At 38.3% G+C, this 17,615-nt stretch overlaps 1 protein-coding gene across 4 annotated transcripts in view; it reads right to left on the reverse strand.

Moving 5' to 3' along the window:
- The window catches only part of CFAP70 (cilia and flagella associated protein 70), a 101,543-nt gene that overhangs the window by 9,024 nt on the left and 74,904 nt on the right, over nt 1–17,615 (reverse strand). For all 4 annotated transcript variants that reach the window (XM_053909545.1, XM_053909542.1, XM_053909544.1 and 1 more), the window contains 5 exons: nt 16,857–16,978; nt 10,862–11,014; nt 10,175–10,336; nt 8,421–8,510; nt 4,329–4,430 (listed from right to left, as the gene is read on the reverse strand). In XM_053909545.1, coding sequence (XP_053765520.1) covers nt 4,329–4,430; nt 8,421–8,510; nt 10,175–10,336; nt 10,862–11,014; nt 16,857–16,978 — 629 coding nt within the window. The remainder of the gene's footprint in view (nt 1–4,328; nt 4,431–8,420; nt 8,511–10,174; nt 10,337–10,861; nt 11,015–16,856; nt 16,979–17,615) is intronic.

A 17,615-nucleotide genomic window follows, 5' to 3' on the forward strand; every position in this document is an offset into this window, starting at 1 on the left:
TAAGCCAGCCCTGCAAGAGATTCTAAGGGGTACTCTGAGTGGAAAGTAGCAAAGACTACAAAGGACCAGAGACATCACCACAAACATGAAACCTACAGATAACACAATGGCACTAAATCCATATCTTTCATTAATCCCTCTGAATGTACATGGACTAAGTGCCCCAATCAAAAGACATAGGTATGGGGAATAAGTTTAAGAATTCTCTGAGCTTTCACCAAGGAGTTATCAAGGCTTAGGATGAAAAGCCGCCTCAGGGTGAAAATGCTCAGTGTAGAACAAAGCATCAAGCAGAAAGTTGCTTCCACAGGATGAAAGTGAGAACAGGTAGAGGCTGAAAGCCCCTGAAGCAGGGTGACCCAGAGCTAATTAGCAAGAAAAATGCCTTGTTAACCCTGAGGTAGCATGCTCTATCTGTCTTAGCCCCTAGAAAAGTTAAGATACATAGACACGGAGCTTGTTGCCTGCAGTAAACGGCCATCTGCTCGGCGCCAGGATTTTGATTTGTCTTGATCCTAACCCTTAACACTGCATACCTTCTAACCCCCTTTCTCTCACACACGAGTTAATGATCACTGTTTTATTGTCTCTTTCTGCATGTCCATCACGTATGTAAGCCTTCTGATCCTAGTAAATATGGAGAAAGAACCCTTATTCAGGGCTCTCGTTTCCTCCTGGACATTAGCCTCTCTTGTATAAAATTCTACATCCATCCTCTTGCTGGACAAGAGAGAACACCAGACTCAAAGTCTGCAACAATAGGATATCAGACTGGATAAAAAAAAACTAGATCCATCTATATGCTGTCTACAAGAGACTCATTTTAGAGCTGAGGACACCTGCACATTGAAAGTGAGGGGATGGAGAACCATCTATCATGCTAATGGATGTCAAAAGAAAGGCAGAGTAGCCATACTTATATCAGACAAACTAGATTTCAAAATAAAGACTGTAACAAGAGACGAAGAAGGGAATTATGTAATAATTAAGGCTCTACCCATCAAGAAGACCTAACAATTGTAAATGTTCATGTCCCCAATGTGAAAGTATCCAAATATGTAACTCAATTAATCACAAGCATAAACAAATGTATAGGTAATAATACCATAATTGTAGGGGACTTTAATACTCAGAGCAACGGACAGATAATTTAGGCAGAAAATCAATAAGGAAAGAAAGGCTCTGACTGACACACTGGACCAGGTGGACTTAACAGATATATTCAGAACATTTTATTCAAAAGCAGCAGCATACACATTCTTCTTGAGTGCACATGGAACATTCTCCAAAATAGATCACATACTGGATCACAAAACAGCCCTCAACAAGTATAAAAGATTGAGATCATACCATGAATATTTTCAGATCACAACACTATGAAACTTGTAATCAACCACAAGAAAAAATCTGGAAAGCCCCCAAATACATGGAGGTTAAAGAACATCATACTAAAGAACAAATGCGTCAACCAGGAAATTAAAGAAGAAATTAAAAAATATATGGAAACAAATGAAAATGAAAACACAGCAGTCCAAACCCTTTGGGACACAGCAAAAGCAGTCTTAAGAGGAAAATACGTCGCAATTCAGGACTATTTCAAGAAGCAAGAAAGGTCCCAAATATACAACCTAACCTTCCACCTAAAGGAGCTAGAAAGGCAGCAGCAAAGAAAGCACATCTGCAAAATCCCTTGACAGCAGTACCTATATTAGTATTTGATGGAATAATCTTGTGGGAAGGGTCATCTTTAAAACTCTACCCACCACAAGAAATTGTCATGTGATTTTCTCTTTGACCTATGAATTAATTACATGTATGAATTTAAGTTTAAATGTATCTATGTCTTCTGGCATAAGTTTTAATTGTTTACATATAATTTCACTAGTAGTGTGATCTATATGCATTTGTTCAATCTCTCTTTGTGGTCTAGCATATGGTCAACTTTTAAGAAACAACTCATCTGTACTTGCAAAGAATATGTATTCTCTAACTATTAAGCACAGAGTTCTATATTGGTGTTTGAGGTCAACCTTTTTTTTTTTTAATTCAAATCTTACATATCCTCAATTTTTTTCCTATTTGACCTAGCAGTTTCTACAAGATGTGTATTAAAATTTTCCATTTTGGCCCTTTTAGTTTAAAGATAAAGAAATTGAGGTCCAGCAACTTTTTTAAAATTTAAATTTGTTTAATGTTTATTTATTTTTTGAGAGAGAGAGAGAGAGACAGAGCACAAGCAGTGTAGGGGAAGAGAGAGAAGGAGACACAGAATCCCAAGCAGGCTCCAAGCTCTGAGCTGTCAGCACAGAGCCTGACATGGGGCTTGAACTTATGAGCTGCAAGATCATGACCTGAGCCGAAGTTGGTCACTTAACTGACTGAGCCACCCAGGTGCCCCGAAGTCCAGCAACTTTAAGTGACTTGCCCAGGTTCCCATGGTTAGTTGTGGCAGAGTTGGGGAAGAACTCAGGTGTCTCCCATATTGACATTCAAGACATTTATTCCAAAAAGAAAAACCAGTAATTTTAATTTTGTTTATTTCTCTTATAATCACAATACTCCCTGTCAGTTTGAGGTCATACTGGCCATTGGAAAACAAAGAGCCATTCTTATTATTCCCCATTTGATCTTAGACTGCTGAGCAAATTATTTAATTATAGGAGAGTTATTTTCTATAGGTAAAGTAGCTATCACAACTCCCATAATATGCCCTTCCTAATCTCCCATATATGTCAAGGATAAGCACCCTCAGCCAGAAGTTTAACAGGAAGGCATGTTTTAGAAAGTCTAGTAGAGCATCTCCTTCACTGGCCTTTGGCCTTGTTTACATTCTGATACAAGAGCACTCCCATTTTAAAAATGTGTTTATTTATTTAAAAAAATTTTTTTAATGTTTACTTTTTAGAGAGAGAGAGTGCAAGCAGGGAAGAAGAGAGAGAGGGAGACACAGAATCTGAGGCAGGCTCCAGGCTCTGAGCTGTCAGCACAGAGCCCAATGTGGGGCTTGAAGTCACGAACCACAAGATCGTGACCTGAGCCAAAATTGGCCACTTAACTGATTGAGCCACCCAGGCACCCCTAAATGTATTTATTCTTTTGAAAAGCAAACTACTTTGATGAAAAGCAAACTCAGGAGTGAAGTCGTTAAATATAACTAAACACCTTTTAAATATAAATAACATATATTTACTGATTAGTATCAGGTAAATGTCCAGACTATCCCAAATTCTTATCTCAGAGAAAAAAATCAGAGACAACTGCAAAGAAGACGCTTTGTAGTTACCAGACAATGGACTCTCTGGGAAAAATTGCTCTAGTGTGTCAGAGATTTCTGTTGAATAATCTATTTATGTTTTTTGGTAATGCATTTGTGTTTGCACATTTATCATCAGCCTTTATTTTTTTAAATGTTTATTTATTTATTTATTTTGAGAGAGAGAGTGAGCAGGGTAGGGGCAGAGAGAGAGGGAGAGAGAGAATCCTAAGCAGGCTCTTTGCTGTCAGTGCAGAGCCCAACATGGGGCTCCGTCTCACAAACCATGAGATCATGACCTGAGCAGAAATCAAGAGGTGGACACTTAACCAACTAAGCCACCCGGGCATCCTCATCAGCCTTTATTTTTATCAGTAGATTCTTATATAGCTTTTCTGGGTCATACACAACTAACAAAGGGGGAGATGAGAGAGGATATGGAGGAATTTTTTTTATAGATTCATAGTTTGAATGACTATAGAAGGAATGCATACCAATGTCCCAGGCTTGAGAGCTCAGGCAGGCCAAGAGGCATCCAGGAGGGCAGCAGGAGAATGGCTACCACCCCCTAGTATCATCTGCCATCCCACTGTACCATCAGTCACTGCCCTCAAACAGCTCCCCATTCAGCATTCCTGATGCCAACCCTAGGCCAGACTCTGATCACTATATCCTTCATCTTGAGGAAAGGGATGCACAGAGCTGGGCTGGTTAGCACACCCTGCCCAGGGACTGCAGAGAAGCTTAAAAGTAACACAGAGAGACCACCCAACCCAGAACACTGGATGACAATCAGTCCTGGCCCACCCCACTCCTGCTCACCTATGACCAACAAGCCCAAGTGACTTGCTCTCAGTTTCCGTACAAACACACCTGAGTATATGATTTTTAAGCACATTCCAAGTAGCAGCTTCTCAGACTTGGCCTCTCCTTTCTCATAAGTATAATAACCAAATCAGAAACTCACTAAATCTCAACTATCATGCATTAATGGCCACCTACCTATCTCTTGCTTTACTTACTTCCTCACCTCATTGCCCTAAAAGGGCACTGTGTAAGGCTAATAAACACTCACTTTTAGGCTGACCAGAGCCAAATATGCCCATACTTCAGCATTGTGGTTGTTCAATGCATTGGCCTCAGAGAGAGCATCTTCAGCTTCCGTGAGCTCCTCCAGCTTGACAGAAAAAAGAAAAGTATGAGTTAAGTCAAAGAAGTTTTCCATTAAGCCAGCTGGAGTTAGTGTAGTTGAAAACATTATGTTCAAATAACATTGGTGTGTGTGACCTATACAAACAGTTTTCAATTTTTTAATTTTTAGCAGAACTCTTTCTTCAAACAAAATCTTATGTGGTAGCCCAACCTGTTAAAAGCAGAACTGCTCTGATTAAAAATCCAGGTAGAGCAAACTGGAGTTCTGCCTGCTAGGCTCTCAACTTACACCCCTCTCTTCCTCCTTTCCTCTACAGCAGTCCCATCAGGGCCTCCATGAACCATGGAGCTTCAGGTGCCAAGATTGGAAAACCAGAAGTATTCACTATTGTGTGTGCATCATTCAGTGATTTTCCAATACACAGTAGGCTGTCAGATACATTTGTGGTTTCTTCCTTTACATCATGCACCCCTTTCTTAAGGTTAAAGTCCCATTAGCCTGCCAAAATACTATTGCTCAGACAGCTTCCTTTCCCCTAATATTAGTTATTGACAGCACAGTCTTGAGGAATCAATACAATATTCAGACTCTAAAATTCTCCCTGAGCTCTGGACACATGGATATCATTGCTGCTTCCTAAAAGTAAGTTTGCTTTGTAAAATCTTCCAAAAGGTCACCTAAGGAAGAAATAAGTCACTCTTCTCCCCAGTAAAATAGCTCTTCTTTTTTTCTTTTTTAGAAAAGAAAAGTATGGATTTCCAGGCCCAAAACAATATGAAGAATGACTTTTTTTTTAATTTTTTTTAACGTTTTATTTATTTTTGAGACAGGGAGAGACAGAGCATGAACAGGGGAGGGTCAGAGAGAGGGAGACACAGAATCTGAAACAGGCTCCAGGCTCCGAGCTGTCAGCACAGAGCCTGACGCGGGGCTCGAACTCAAAGACCGCAAGATCATGACCTGAGCCGAAGTCGGCCGCTTAAACAACTGAGCCACCCAGGCGCCCCATATGAAGAATGACTTTTAAGCAATGCCCAGACTTTGGTCCACACCTTAAATGTCTCTAAAATATTGAATCAATATTCAATCAATGTATTGATTCATTATTCAACCAACATTATTCAATCAATTATACTTGCTAATGATTTATTCAGTATACCAGGTACTGTGAATAAAAAGATAACATACAACCTTTACCCTCAAAGGGTTCACTGACAGATATGTAAAGAAATAAATAAAACAAAATGAAAACCCAAACACATAAATAGTTCCAATACAGAATAAACATTTCTGTAATAAAAGCATATATATGATCTAGTGGAGGGAAATAGGAAAATGGGAATATTTCTGCACTGAAATTAAAGGGCAGCTCTAAAGTGAATCTTGAAGAATAAAAAGGAGTTTGTTAGCTGTACAAGGTGAAGAAAGGCATTCCAGGTGAAAGCAATATCATATGCAAAGGCATGGAGGCACAAGAGAGTGTGGTGTGGTCAGGAAACTCTTAAGTATTCTTGTGTGTCTGGAGAAAAGAGAGAGATTAGGGAAAAGACAGTAAGCAGATGAAACTAAAGTGTTAGGTGAGACCAGATCATATGTATTCATTCAAAGGAATGTAAATTTTATTCTGAAATAAGGATAGCCATTGAATGGTTTAAGTAGGGGAGTAACATAGTATTTCCAGATTTTAAAGACCACTTTGACAACAATGTGGGAGATGAATTGAAGGAAGACAGATTACCCTAGAAGATGAGGGATGAGGCTTGAATTAGAGCTGTAAAAATAGGGATGAGAGGAGACAACAGACTTAAGAGACATTTAGGAGATAAAATCAATAGGATATTTGGTGCCTAGTTAAAAGTAATAGGAGAAGTAGACTAGGACAGCTTTTAAGTTTCTGGCTTGGTTGATTGGGTTCATTACAGTCCCATTCATGAAGACATGGAATACAGGAGAAGGGGTAGGCTTTCAGAATATGAGAATCCTTCAGAGGTAGGTTATATTTCAGTTATGCACATTTTGAGGTGTATGTTACACTGTTTAAGGGTCAGAACTTGAAAAGTGTTATGCATTAAAGGTTTATAATTCATTGGGGCACAAGTGGTAGTTAAGGCCACTGGGATAGATGTTATTTCTTAGGGTGAATAAATATGGTGACAGGAAAAGAGGGCTGACTATAGAACTCCGAGTGGGGGTGGGGGGACCCAACAATTATGGTGGCTAAAAAAACTAGGAGCTGGCAAAAAAAAAAAAAAAAAAAAAAAAAAAAAAAAGGCTGAGAAAGAGATACCAGAGAGGAAGGCATGGAACTGGAAGGATGTAAATGAAGTATTATGGAAACCTAGGGAGGAGAGGGCTTCAGGAAGAAGGCACTCAATGGAGTTAAGCTTCAGAGAGACTTAACCTAAGTGTCTGTGGCATCTGGCAATTAGGATGTTATCAGGAACTTCTGTCAGAAGGGTCAGTAAGTTGGTAAAGGTAAAGTGGTAAAGTGGTAAGCCTAATTGCAATGAAGTGAAACGTAAATGGGACCTGGGATATGAACAGATAATTCACAAGTAAAGAAATACACACATCACATGATTTCAACCTCATTCATGATGCAAATGCAAATTAAGATACCTATCAAATTGGCAAATGATATTACCCACTTTCAATGAGGTAACAGTGAAATGTACTCTCATACCTTCTGGCAGAGTATAAATCAGTACATACCCTTTCTAGGGGCACATTGAAACTGTAATTTAAAGACTTTTAAAATCTTCTACATTCTTTAAGGATGGATCTTAAGGAAATAATCAGAATTAAGCATAGAGATTTATGCCCAAGAACGTTTATCTCAGCTTCATTTATAATAGTATAATTGTAGAAACTAACATGTCCAATAATGAGTGATCAGATAAACTACAGTATGTCCACACATAGGTATAGTATGATAAAACACTGGTAGGGAGTAGGGATTACTTAAACATCTTAGTGGCATGGCTTAATCCAAGGTGTTTTCTTTAGTTTCTGGTCAGTAAGACAAATTACATGGTCACTTCATTTATGCATCCAAACAAGGGTACACCAAGAAGTCATCAGAAATCGTGTTATAGACTCTTTGGTGATGTGAGAAGATATCAATGCTATATTGTTTAAGTAGAAAAAAAGATTACAAAGCAGTAAATATATTATTTACAATTTTATACATTAAAATTACTTTCATATATGTATAAAAAAGACTGCAGTAAAATGCATTCAAATGTTGACAGTGCTTATCACTGAATGGTTGGATTACGGATGCTTTTATGTTTTCTTCACATTTTGTATCTTCTAAATGTTCCATAATGAATATATATTACCTTCATGCTTAAAAAAACAGCAATAAGGAAGAGGAGACAGGAAACACAGACAATTCATTTGGTTGTTATCACTGTGGTTAAATAAGAAGGGGGAAAGTATGGGGAAAGAGTTGAGAAGGGAAGGATAAAATAAAAAGAAAAAAATAAGAGAGTAAGTTATTAGGAGAAAATGAAAGGGTTAGAATCAAGAATACATTGAAGAAATTAGACATGAATAGCAGGATGCATGCCTCTTTCAAAGATTGTAAGAAAAAAAAAGGAAAGGGTGACTGGAGAGTTTTTAGGGGTCGTGGAGTAAAAAATCTACCAGAAGCTGTAGCATCTCCTCCTGAATACAGAAGGGCCATAGAGCTTAATAAGAATCAATCAATTTCTTTAATTTAATTGAGTAGATTCTTCATTTATCATATCACTTTCCCCTTACAGATAACATCATAAAATTAAGAGTTTCTGTACCAAATAACATGAAATTTTTTATTATATAACTTCCTGGTTCCGGTTTTTGTGCGAGTTTTTAAAGAATTTTTTTCTTATAGTACAGATTGACTGTTTAGTTTACTGAACACCTTTGAAAAGTAAATCTTCCCACCATCATTACAAACGTCCAGGGTGCTTAGAAGACCAAGGAATCAAGGTCAGCTGTATTCACAGTCTTGAGTCTTCACCCTCTTACCCGATAACAGGCGATTCCCAGTCCTAGCCAGGTAAGGCACGAAGGTGATCTCTTACAGGCTTGCAGGTAGGTTTTCTTTGCCTTTTCATACTGTAGAAAGAAAGCGCCCCTAAGCTATTGTTCTTCTGGAAGTTTCAAATGTTGTATTGCTAAGTTAGTCATGGGGCATCTGTAGTTGTACCAAAGACCAATCTAAGTTAAAGGAACCCTTAAATTGTTTTTGTTTGTTTGTTTGTTTGTTTGTTTAGAGCAGTTTTAGGTTCACAGCAAAATTGAAAGGAAGGTACAGAGATTTCTCATATACATCCTGCTGCTGCATATGCATAGCCTATCCCATTATCAACATGCCCCATCAGAGTGGTACCTTTGTTACAACTGATGAAACTATGCTAATACATCTTCATCACCTAAAGTCCATGGTTTACCTTAAGGTTTGCATTTGATGTTATACATTCCATAGGTTTGAACAAATGTATAATGACATGTATCCATTATTAGAGTATTTTCACTGTCCTAAAAATCCTCTGTGCTCCATCTATTCATCACTTCCCTTCCCCAACCCAACCACTGATTTCTTTACTATCTCCATAGTTTTGTCTTTTCCAGAATGTCATACAGTTGGAATCATACAATATGTACCCTTCTCAGATTGGCTTCTTTCACTTAGTAATATCTATTTAAGCTTCCTTTATGTTTCTTCATGGTTTGCTAGCTTATCTCTTTTTAGCACTGAGTGATACAGGAAACATTAAGAAAAACTAAAAAAAAAAATTTCAAAAGAAGTAGATTACTTCTTGTCTTGTATCTCCAGTGTGAGAGATGCAACTATAGGTAAGCCTTAGCAAATAGCCTAAGAATTGCTTGCCTAGGGAAATTGCTTGCCTTGACTACACAAGTCAGAAGCTCTATTCAGATGCAGCTTGCAATGATGTCAGAAAGGAAACTTTCTTTCAGGGAAGTACACTGCAATGGGATAGTGATTTTTCTCTCTCAAGCCTATGTGAGCCATCATACTTACATTATAATGCTTTGTAATTTCTTGTTGCTCTTGTTTTATTTTATATAGAAAGAAAATTGGGTGTTCTGGAGGGAGAAATGGAATGAAGTCAAAACAAAAACAGAATCAAAAGGACTTTGGCAAAATATTGATAATTGTTAACATGGGATGATTAGCCCATGTTGGTTCATTCTACTATTCTATTTTATATGTATTTGAAATTTTCCATAACAGAAAGTTTCTTTTAGAAGGTCTTGGGGTGGTTCCTAAAATATGGACAGTAATTACTAAAGAGTCAGGTCAGAGTGTCCTATGAAATGGGGCTAGCTACCCTCAGCCAAATAAACTATAAACCTCTGTGCTGAGGAAGAAGTTTGGAGAAGGTCTTTTGATATTTTCCATTAATAAAGCCAAGCTAAGAATGTTTTTACTACTGCTAATAAAAGAAAGTTTGCTTAAATAGTAACTACAATAACGTTTATTGTATAAATGTATACATTTATGATACAGCTTTTTAGTATCATAACGGTTAAAACCACAGACTGTAGTATTAGACTGCCTGGGTTTGAATCCTGATTCTATTAATTACTAGTTTATCTAATGTTGGTCAAGTCACTTTACTTTTGGATGTAAAAGTATCATTATTATATGAGTATGTGTAGTCCACACAGATGAATGCTAATGCTTGAACTGTAGTCAGGTCTCAGACCGTGACCTGATTTATTTACATGGTTACTCCCCATCCTGTATCCCTCACCTCTTTCTCTTCCAGATAGATGTGTCCCAGTCGCAGGAAGATGAAGTGCATCTCAGAAGCATCCACTACAAAACTAATGGTTCGCTCATAGCATGCCTTGGCCTCAGCATGATTTCCACTTAGAAAATAAAGATGGCCCTTCATGCCCCAGACATTAGGGTTCTGAGAAAGTAAAGAACAAGTGGTACCTGGGATGAGGTGGTATTTATAAATACATTAATGATCTTTGTTTAACATTTAAAATTAGATTAAGTCCTTTTTTCCTTTTCCTAATAGCATTCAATTAGAAAGAGGGCCATTCAGTTGCACTGGGAGATATTTTTCTAGGTCTGCCCTCTCATTTCTTTCTTGCATTCTTCAAAACCATTTTGTCTTTGGGGTAAATATTAAGAAAAACATTGAAATATAACCAAGACAATGTTCACAATGAGAAAACAGAAGAAGTCCAGAAGACTTGAAATAGATCAACTATCTGCTAAAGAGCTATCCTTACCCTTTTCTCTGCTTTTTGCAAAACTCATAACTGCTTGAGAAAAACAATGGAAGGAAATACATGAGTTTACTGACAGTTGATGACCTCTAACTCTGGTAACTAAATCTACCCATGACTTGGCATCACCACCTCTAAGAAAGGCTGCTTGCCCCTCTTCTAAACTAAACTCAAGAGATTCTAGCAAAAGCTATTACCAGGTAGTCCATCTGGGCTGCTTGTTGAAGGTATTCCTCTGCCTTGGCAAAGTCCTTCTTGAGAAGGTGTGTCCGGGCCAGCACCAAGTAATACTCACAGCTGGGGCCTCCTTGAGGGCATAACAGCTCATGTGCAAGCACTCTGTGCACATACTACAAGGAAAAATCAGATTGTAAGGAATATGTAAATGGCTGCATTGTTCAGTTCCATAGCTCTTGCAGTTGAATATTATGTCCCTGAAAACAACTAATAAGAAACATATTATAGAATGAAATGATTATCAACTTCAAAAATTAGAGGTGAATTATAAAGATTCAGCACATCATGGTTCCATTACCAGCTACTCACATAGTCACAAAATATTGACATTCTGGTCTTGCTGGTCATTGTACTATATAAGTTTTAGCCTGTATTTGTTATGTTGCAGACAAAAGCACTTCATCAATCACTTCATTCATACATGAGGTAACATTTTCAGGCAGCTGTAATTACTAAGGAAACTTATGGTAAAGCAAAACCCCTCTTCTAAAGTTCTAGACTTGGGATCTTGGAAAAGTAAATGTCTGTTTCTGACAAACTCTCATTTATGTTTGCCAGTTTTATACTTTGGTCTTTTCTTCGTTTTTAATACTATACGAAGCTTGCAAATTTGACAAAGTCAGATGTACCTGCTCAGCAGAGGGGAAGCCCTTCTTTTCTTCTCCCTCTTCTCATCTTAGCCTATAATATAGAAACTTCCACTAACACTTATACCTTCTTAGGAAAATAGTGGGAGGAGGCTCTGTAGCTGTTCCCTCTACCTGCATTTCTGGCTCTTTGCCATGGGGTGATAGTGACTTATTTAATCCGAGAGACAGAAAGTCTGTTTCTCTACTAGGAAAGGTTAATGTGTTAAAAGTTCTTGTTTGACGTGGCCCACTCCAAGCCAGGTCATAATTCTTTCCCTTTCTTGAGCTTGCTCATCCTCAAGTGGAACATGCACTCTGCAGGATCAGAGCCACTCTCCTGGCTCCCGGATCTTTCTCTCTGACTCCTTGCTTCAAGGATATATTTCTTGTTTCCCATGTGGTAGGAAGACCTCACAGAATGTTCTTCTCTGGGAGAAGGGGGTAATTCTCCAGTAATTCTACCTGCCAGGTAAGTCAAATCTGAGACCAGTCACATCTCCAGCCCATTTTTTTTCAATATAGGAAATTTATTGTCAAAATGGTTTCCATACAACACCCAGTGCTCATCCCAAAAGGTGCCCTCCCCAATACCCATCACCCACCCTCCCCTCCCTCCCACCCCCCATCAACCCTCAGTTTGTTCTCAGTTTTTAAGAGTCTCTCATGCTTTGGCTCTCTCCCACTCTAACCTCTTTTTTTTTTTCCTTCCCGTCCCCCATGGGTTTCTGTCAAGTTTCTCAGGATCCACATAAGAGTGAAACCATATGGTATCTGTCTTTCTCTGTATGGCTTATTTCAATTAGCATCACACTCTCCAGTTCCATCCACGTTGCTGCAAAGGGCCATATTTCATTCTTTCTCATTGCCACGTAGTATTCCATTGTGTATATAAACCACAATTTCTTTATCCATTCATCAGTTGATGGAAATTTAGGCTCTTTCCATAATTTGGCTATTGTTGATAGTGCTGCTATAAACATTGGGGTATAAATGACCCTATGCATCAGTACTCCTGTATCCCTTGGGTAAATTCCTAGCAGTGCTATTGCTGGGTCATAGGGTAGGTCTATTTTTAATTTTCTGAGGAACCTCCACACTGTTTTCCAGAGCGGCTGCACCAATTTGCATTCCCACCAACAGTGCAAGAGGGTTCCCTTTTCTCCACATCCTCTCCAGCATCTATAGTCTCCTGATTTGTTCATTTTGGCCACTCTGACTGGTGTGAGGTGATATCTGAGTGTGGTTTTGATTTGTATTTCCCTGATAAGGAGCGACGTTGAGCATCTTTTCATGTGCCTGTTGGCCATCCAGATGTCTTCTTTAGAGAAGTGTCTATTCATGTTTTCTGCCCATTTCTTCACTGGGTTATTTGTTTTTCGGGTGTGGAGTTTGATGAGCTCTTTATAGATTTTGGATACTAGCCCTTTGTCCGATATGTCATTTGCAAATGTCTTTTCCCATTCCGTTGGCTGCCTTTTAGTTTTGTTGGTTGTTTCCTTTGCTATGCAAAAGATTTTTATCTTCATAAGGTCCCAGTAATTCATTTTTGCTTTTAATTCCCTTGTCTTTGGGAATGTGTCGAGTAAGAGATTGCTACGGCTGAGGTCAGAGAGGTCTTTTCCTGCTTTCTCCTCTAGGGTTTTGATGGTTTCCTGTCTCACATTCAGGTCCTTTATCCATTTTGAGTTTATTTTTGTGAATGGTGTGAGAAAGTGGTCTAGTTTCAACCTTCTGCATGTTGCTGTCCAGTTCTCCCAGCACCATTTGTTAAAGAGACTGTCTTTTTTCCATTGGATGTTCTTTCCTGCTTTGTCAAAGATGAGTTGGCCATACGTTTGTGGGTCTAGTTCTGGGGTTTCTATTCTATTCCATTGGTCTATGTGTCTGTTTTTGTGCCAATACCATGCTGTCTTGATGATGACAGCTTTGTAGTATAGGCTAAAGTCTGGGATTGTGATGCCTCCTGCTTTGGTCTTCTTCTTCAAAATTACTTTGGCTATCCGGGGCCTTTTGTGGTTCCATATGAATTTTAGGATTGCTTGTTCTAGTTTCGAGAAGAATGCTGGTGCAATTTTGATTGGGATTGCATTGAATGTGTAGATAGCTTTGGGTAGTATTGACATTTTGACAATATTTATTCTTCCAATCCATGAGCAGGGAATGTTTTTCCATTTCTTTATATCTTCCTCCATTTCCTTCATAAGCTTTCTATAGTTTTCAGCATACAGCTCTTGTACATCTTTGGTTAGATTTATTCCTAGGTATTTTATGCTTCTTGGTGCAATTGTGAATGGGATCAGTTTCTTTATTTGTCTTTCTGTTGCTTCATTATTAGTGTATAAGAATGCAACTGATTTCTGTACATTGATTTTGTATCCTGCAACTTTGCTGAATTCATGTATCCGTTCTAGCAGACTTTTGGTGGAGTCTATCGGATTTTCCATGTATAGTATCATGTCATCTGCAAAAAGTGAAAGCTTGACTTCATCTTTGCCAGTTTTGATGCCTTTGATTTCCTTTTGTTGTCTGATTGCTGATGCTAGCACTTCCAACACTATGGTAAACAACAGCAGTGAGAGTGGACATCCCTGTCGTGTTCCTGATCTCAGGGGGAAAGCTCTCAGTTTTTCCCCATTGAGGGTGATATTAGCTGTGGGCTCTTCATAAATGGCTTTTATGATGCTTAAGTACGTTCCTTCTATCCTGACTTTCTTGAGGGTTTTTATTCAGAAAGGATGCTGAATTTTGTCAAAGGCCTTTTCTGCATCGATTGACAGGATCATATGGTTCTTATCTTTTCTTTTATTAATGTGATGTATCACGTTGATTGATTTGCAAATGTTGAACCAGCCCTGCATCCCAGGAATGAATGCCACTTGATCATGGTGAATAATTATTTTTATAAGCTGTTGAATTCGATTTGCTAGTATCTTATTGAGAATTTTTGCATCCATATTCATCAGGGATATTGGCCTGTAGTTCTCTTTTTTTACTGGGTCTCTGTCTGGTTTAGGAATCAAAGTAATACTGGCTTCATAGAATGAGTCTGGAAGTTTTCCTTCCCTTTCTATTTCTTGGAATAGCTCGAGAAGGATAGGTATTATCTCTGCTTTAAACGTCTGGTAGAACTCCCCTGGGAAGCCATCTGGTCCTGGACTCTTATTTGTTGGGAGATTTTTGATAACCAATTCAATTTCTTCGCTGGTTATGGGTCTGTTCAAGCTTTCTATTTCCTCCTGATTGAGTTTTGGAAGAGTGTGGGTGTTTAGGAATTTGTCCATTTCTTCCAGGTTGTCCAATTTGTTGGCGTATAATTTTTCATAGTATTCCCTGATAATTGTTTGTATCTCTGAGGGATTGGTTATAATAATTCCATTTTCGTTCATGATTTTATCTCTTTGGGTCATCTCCCTTTTCTTTTTGAGAAGGCTGGCTAGAGGTTTATCAATTTTGTTTATTTTTTCAAAAAACCAACTCTTGGTTTCGTTGATCTGCTCTACAGTTTTTTTTAGATTCTATATTGTTTATTTCTGCTCTGATCTTTATTATTTCTCTTCTTCTGCTGGGTTTGGGGTGTCTTTGCTGCTCTGCTTCTATTTCCTTTAGGTGTGCTGTTAGATTTTGTATTTGGAATTTTTCTTGTTTCTTGAGATAGGCCTGGATTGCAATGTATTTTCCTCTCAGGACTGCCTTCACTGCATCCCAAAGCGTTTGGATTGTTGTATTTTCATTTTTGTTTGTTTCCATATATTTTTTATTTCTTCTCTTATTGTCTGGTTGACCCATTCATTCTTTAGTAGGGTGGTCTTTAACCTCCATGCTTTTAGAGGTTTTCCAAACTTTTTCCTGTGGTTGATTTCAAGTTTCATAGCATTGTGGTCCGAAAGTATGCATGGTACGATCTCAATTCTTGTATACTTATGAAGGGCTGTTTTGTGACCCAGTATGTGATCCATCTTGGAGAATGTTCCATGTGCACTCGAGAAGAAAGTATATTCTGTTGCTTTGGGATGCAGAGTTCTAAATATATCTGTCAAGTCCATCTGATCCAATGTATCATTCAGGGCCCTTGTTTCTTTATTGACCGTGTGATTAGATGATCTATCCGTTGTTGTAAGTGGGGTATTAAAGTCCCCTGCAATTACCACATTCTTATCAATAAGGTTGCTTATGTTTGTGAGTAATTGTTTTATATATTTGGGGGCTCCTGTATTCGGCGCATAGACATTTATAATTGTTAGTTCTTCCTGATGGATAGACCCTGTACTTATTATATAATGCCCTTCTTCATCTCTTGTTACAGCCTTTAATTTAAAGTCTAGTTTATCTGATATAAGTATGGCTACTCCAGCTTTTTTGACTTCCAGTAGCATAATAAATAGTTCTCCATCCCCTCACTTTCAATCTGAAAGTGTCCTCAGGTCTAAAATGCGTCTTTTGTAGACAGCAAATAGATGGGTCTTGTTTTTTTATCCATTCTGATACCCTATGTCTTTTGGTTGGCGCATTTAGTCCATTTACATTCAGTGTTACTATAGAAAGTTATGGGTTTAGAGTCATTGTGATGTCTGTAGGTTTCATGCTTGTAGCTATGTCTCTGGTACTTTGTCTCACAGGATCCCCCTTAGGATCTCTTGTAGGGTTTCTCCAGCCCATTTTTTAAAAAGATTTTATTTATTTATTTTGAGAGAGAGAAACTGTATTCACACGTGGGGCAGGGGCAGAGGGAGCGGGAGAGAGAGCATCTTAAGCAGGCTCCATGCTCAGCACAGAGCCCAATGTGGAGATCCATCCCATGACTGTGAGATCATGACCTGAGCCGAAATCAAGAGTCAAGGCGCCCCTGCAGCCCAGTTTTACAAGTAATAACTTTAATATTTTTATTCCCCACATAGCACTGTGTATCTGCTTCCAATTGTTTACAACCTAGAGAGGAATGAGGGTATAATTAGCCTTCTGTTAACCCCCAACACTCATATAATATGAATTCCGTTAATAAAGTGATATTAGGCTACATGTGCCTTTAGAGCCTGATTTTGGTCTGCTAGTATTCTTCAGGGAGCAGATGTATAGTGAGGTACATTTCACTGCTACTTCACTGAAAGTGGGTAATATTATTTGCCAATTTGATACTATCTCAATTTGCATTTTCATCATGAATGATGAGAGTGGTTCACATTTGGATATTCACACCATTGGGCCTACAGTGTGCCCTCAAAAGCATATTTGATTTTTGTATCATAATATTAAAGCTTGGAAAGATACCACTGAATAATCATTTCGCTAAAATCTTTCTATCTACTTGCCCTTTTCCAAATATTCTGACCTGCACAGCATTGACCTTCATCAAGAAGCGTATGGTCTCCATGAAGATGGTGGCAGGAGTTTGGGAAACACCATAAGGGCTGGGATGCAAAAAGGTTGATGAATCTTGACATTTTGATGTTTCTGAAATTATTATATTAAAAGAATAGATGATTAGACGTAAAGGAAAAGAATGTCGGAAGCTCAGACATACAAATGTAGCAAGGAGACTATTCTAATCTATGAGAGAGGTTATAACCTGAAAAGCAATAGATTCCTCTATAGCAATGGTCCCTAAAGATCTCAAAAGTTCTCAAGGTTAGTCTACTGGTGGTTCCAAATGCAAGTCACAACAAATGAAATGGTTTTTTAACGTATGCAGATCATCCTGAATGTGATGTAGATATTCTAAAATGATCATTGTTTGAAAATCTTAAGTTTGGGGGCACCTGGGTGGCTCAGTTGGTTAAGTATCTGACTCTTGATTTCAGTTTACGTCATGATTTCATGGTTTGTGGGTTTGAGCTCCACAGAGTGCCATGTCCACACTTTCAGTGCGGAGCCTATTTGGAATTCCTTCTCTACTTCTCTCTCTGCTTCTCTCTCTCTTTTTCTCTCTCTCTCAAAATAAATAAACTTGAAGAAAAAAGAAAATCATAAGCCTGTAGTTAGCTACTTCTCTGAGATAATATAAAACCTTGCTTATGGAAAGAGCTACACTACTGAATTTGGATTATCAGAGTTTAGCCTCATATGAAGGAACTTAGGTGATATGACTAAT

The sequence above is a fragment of the Panthera pardus genome, unplaced genomic scaffold (assembly GCF_024362965.1).
Source record: "Panthera pardus isolate Hobbes unplaced genomic scaffold, ASM2436296v1 HiC_scaffold_22, whole genome shotgun sequence".
NCBI classification, from domain to species: domain Eukaryota; kingdom Metazoa; phylum Chordata; class Mammalia; order Carnivora; family Felidae; genus Panthera; species Panthera pardus.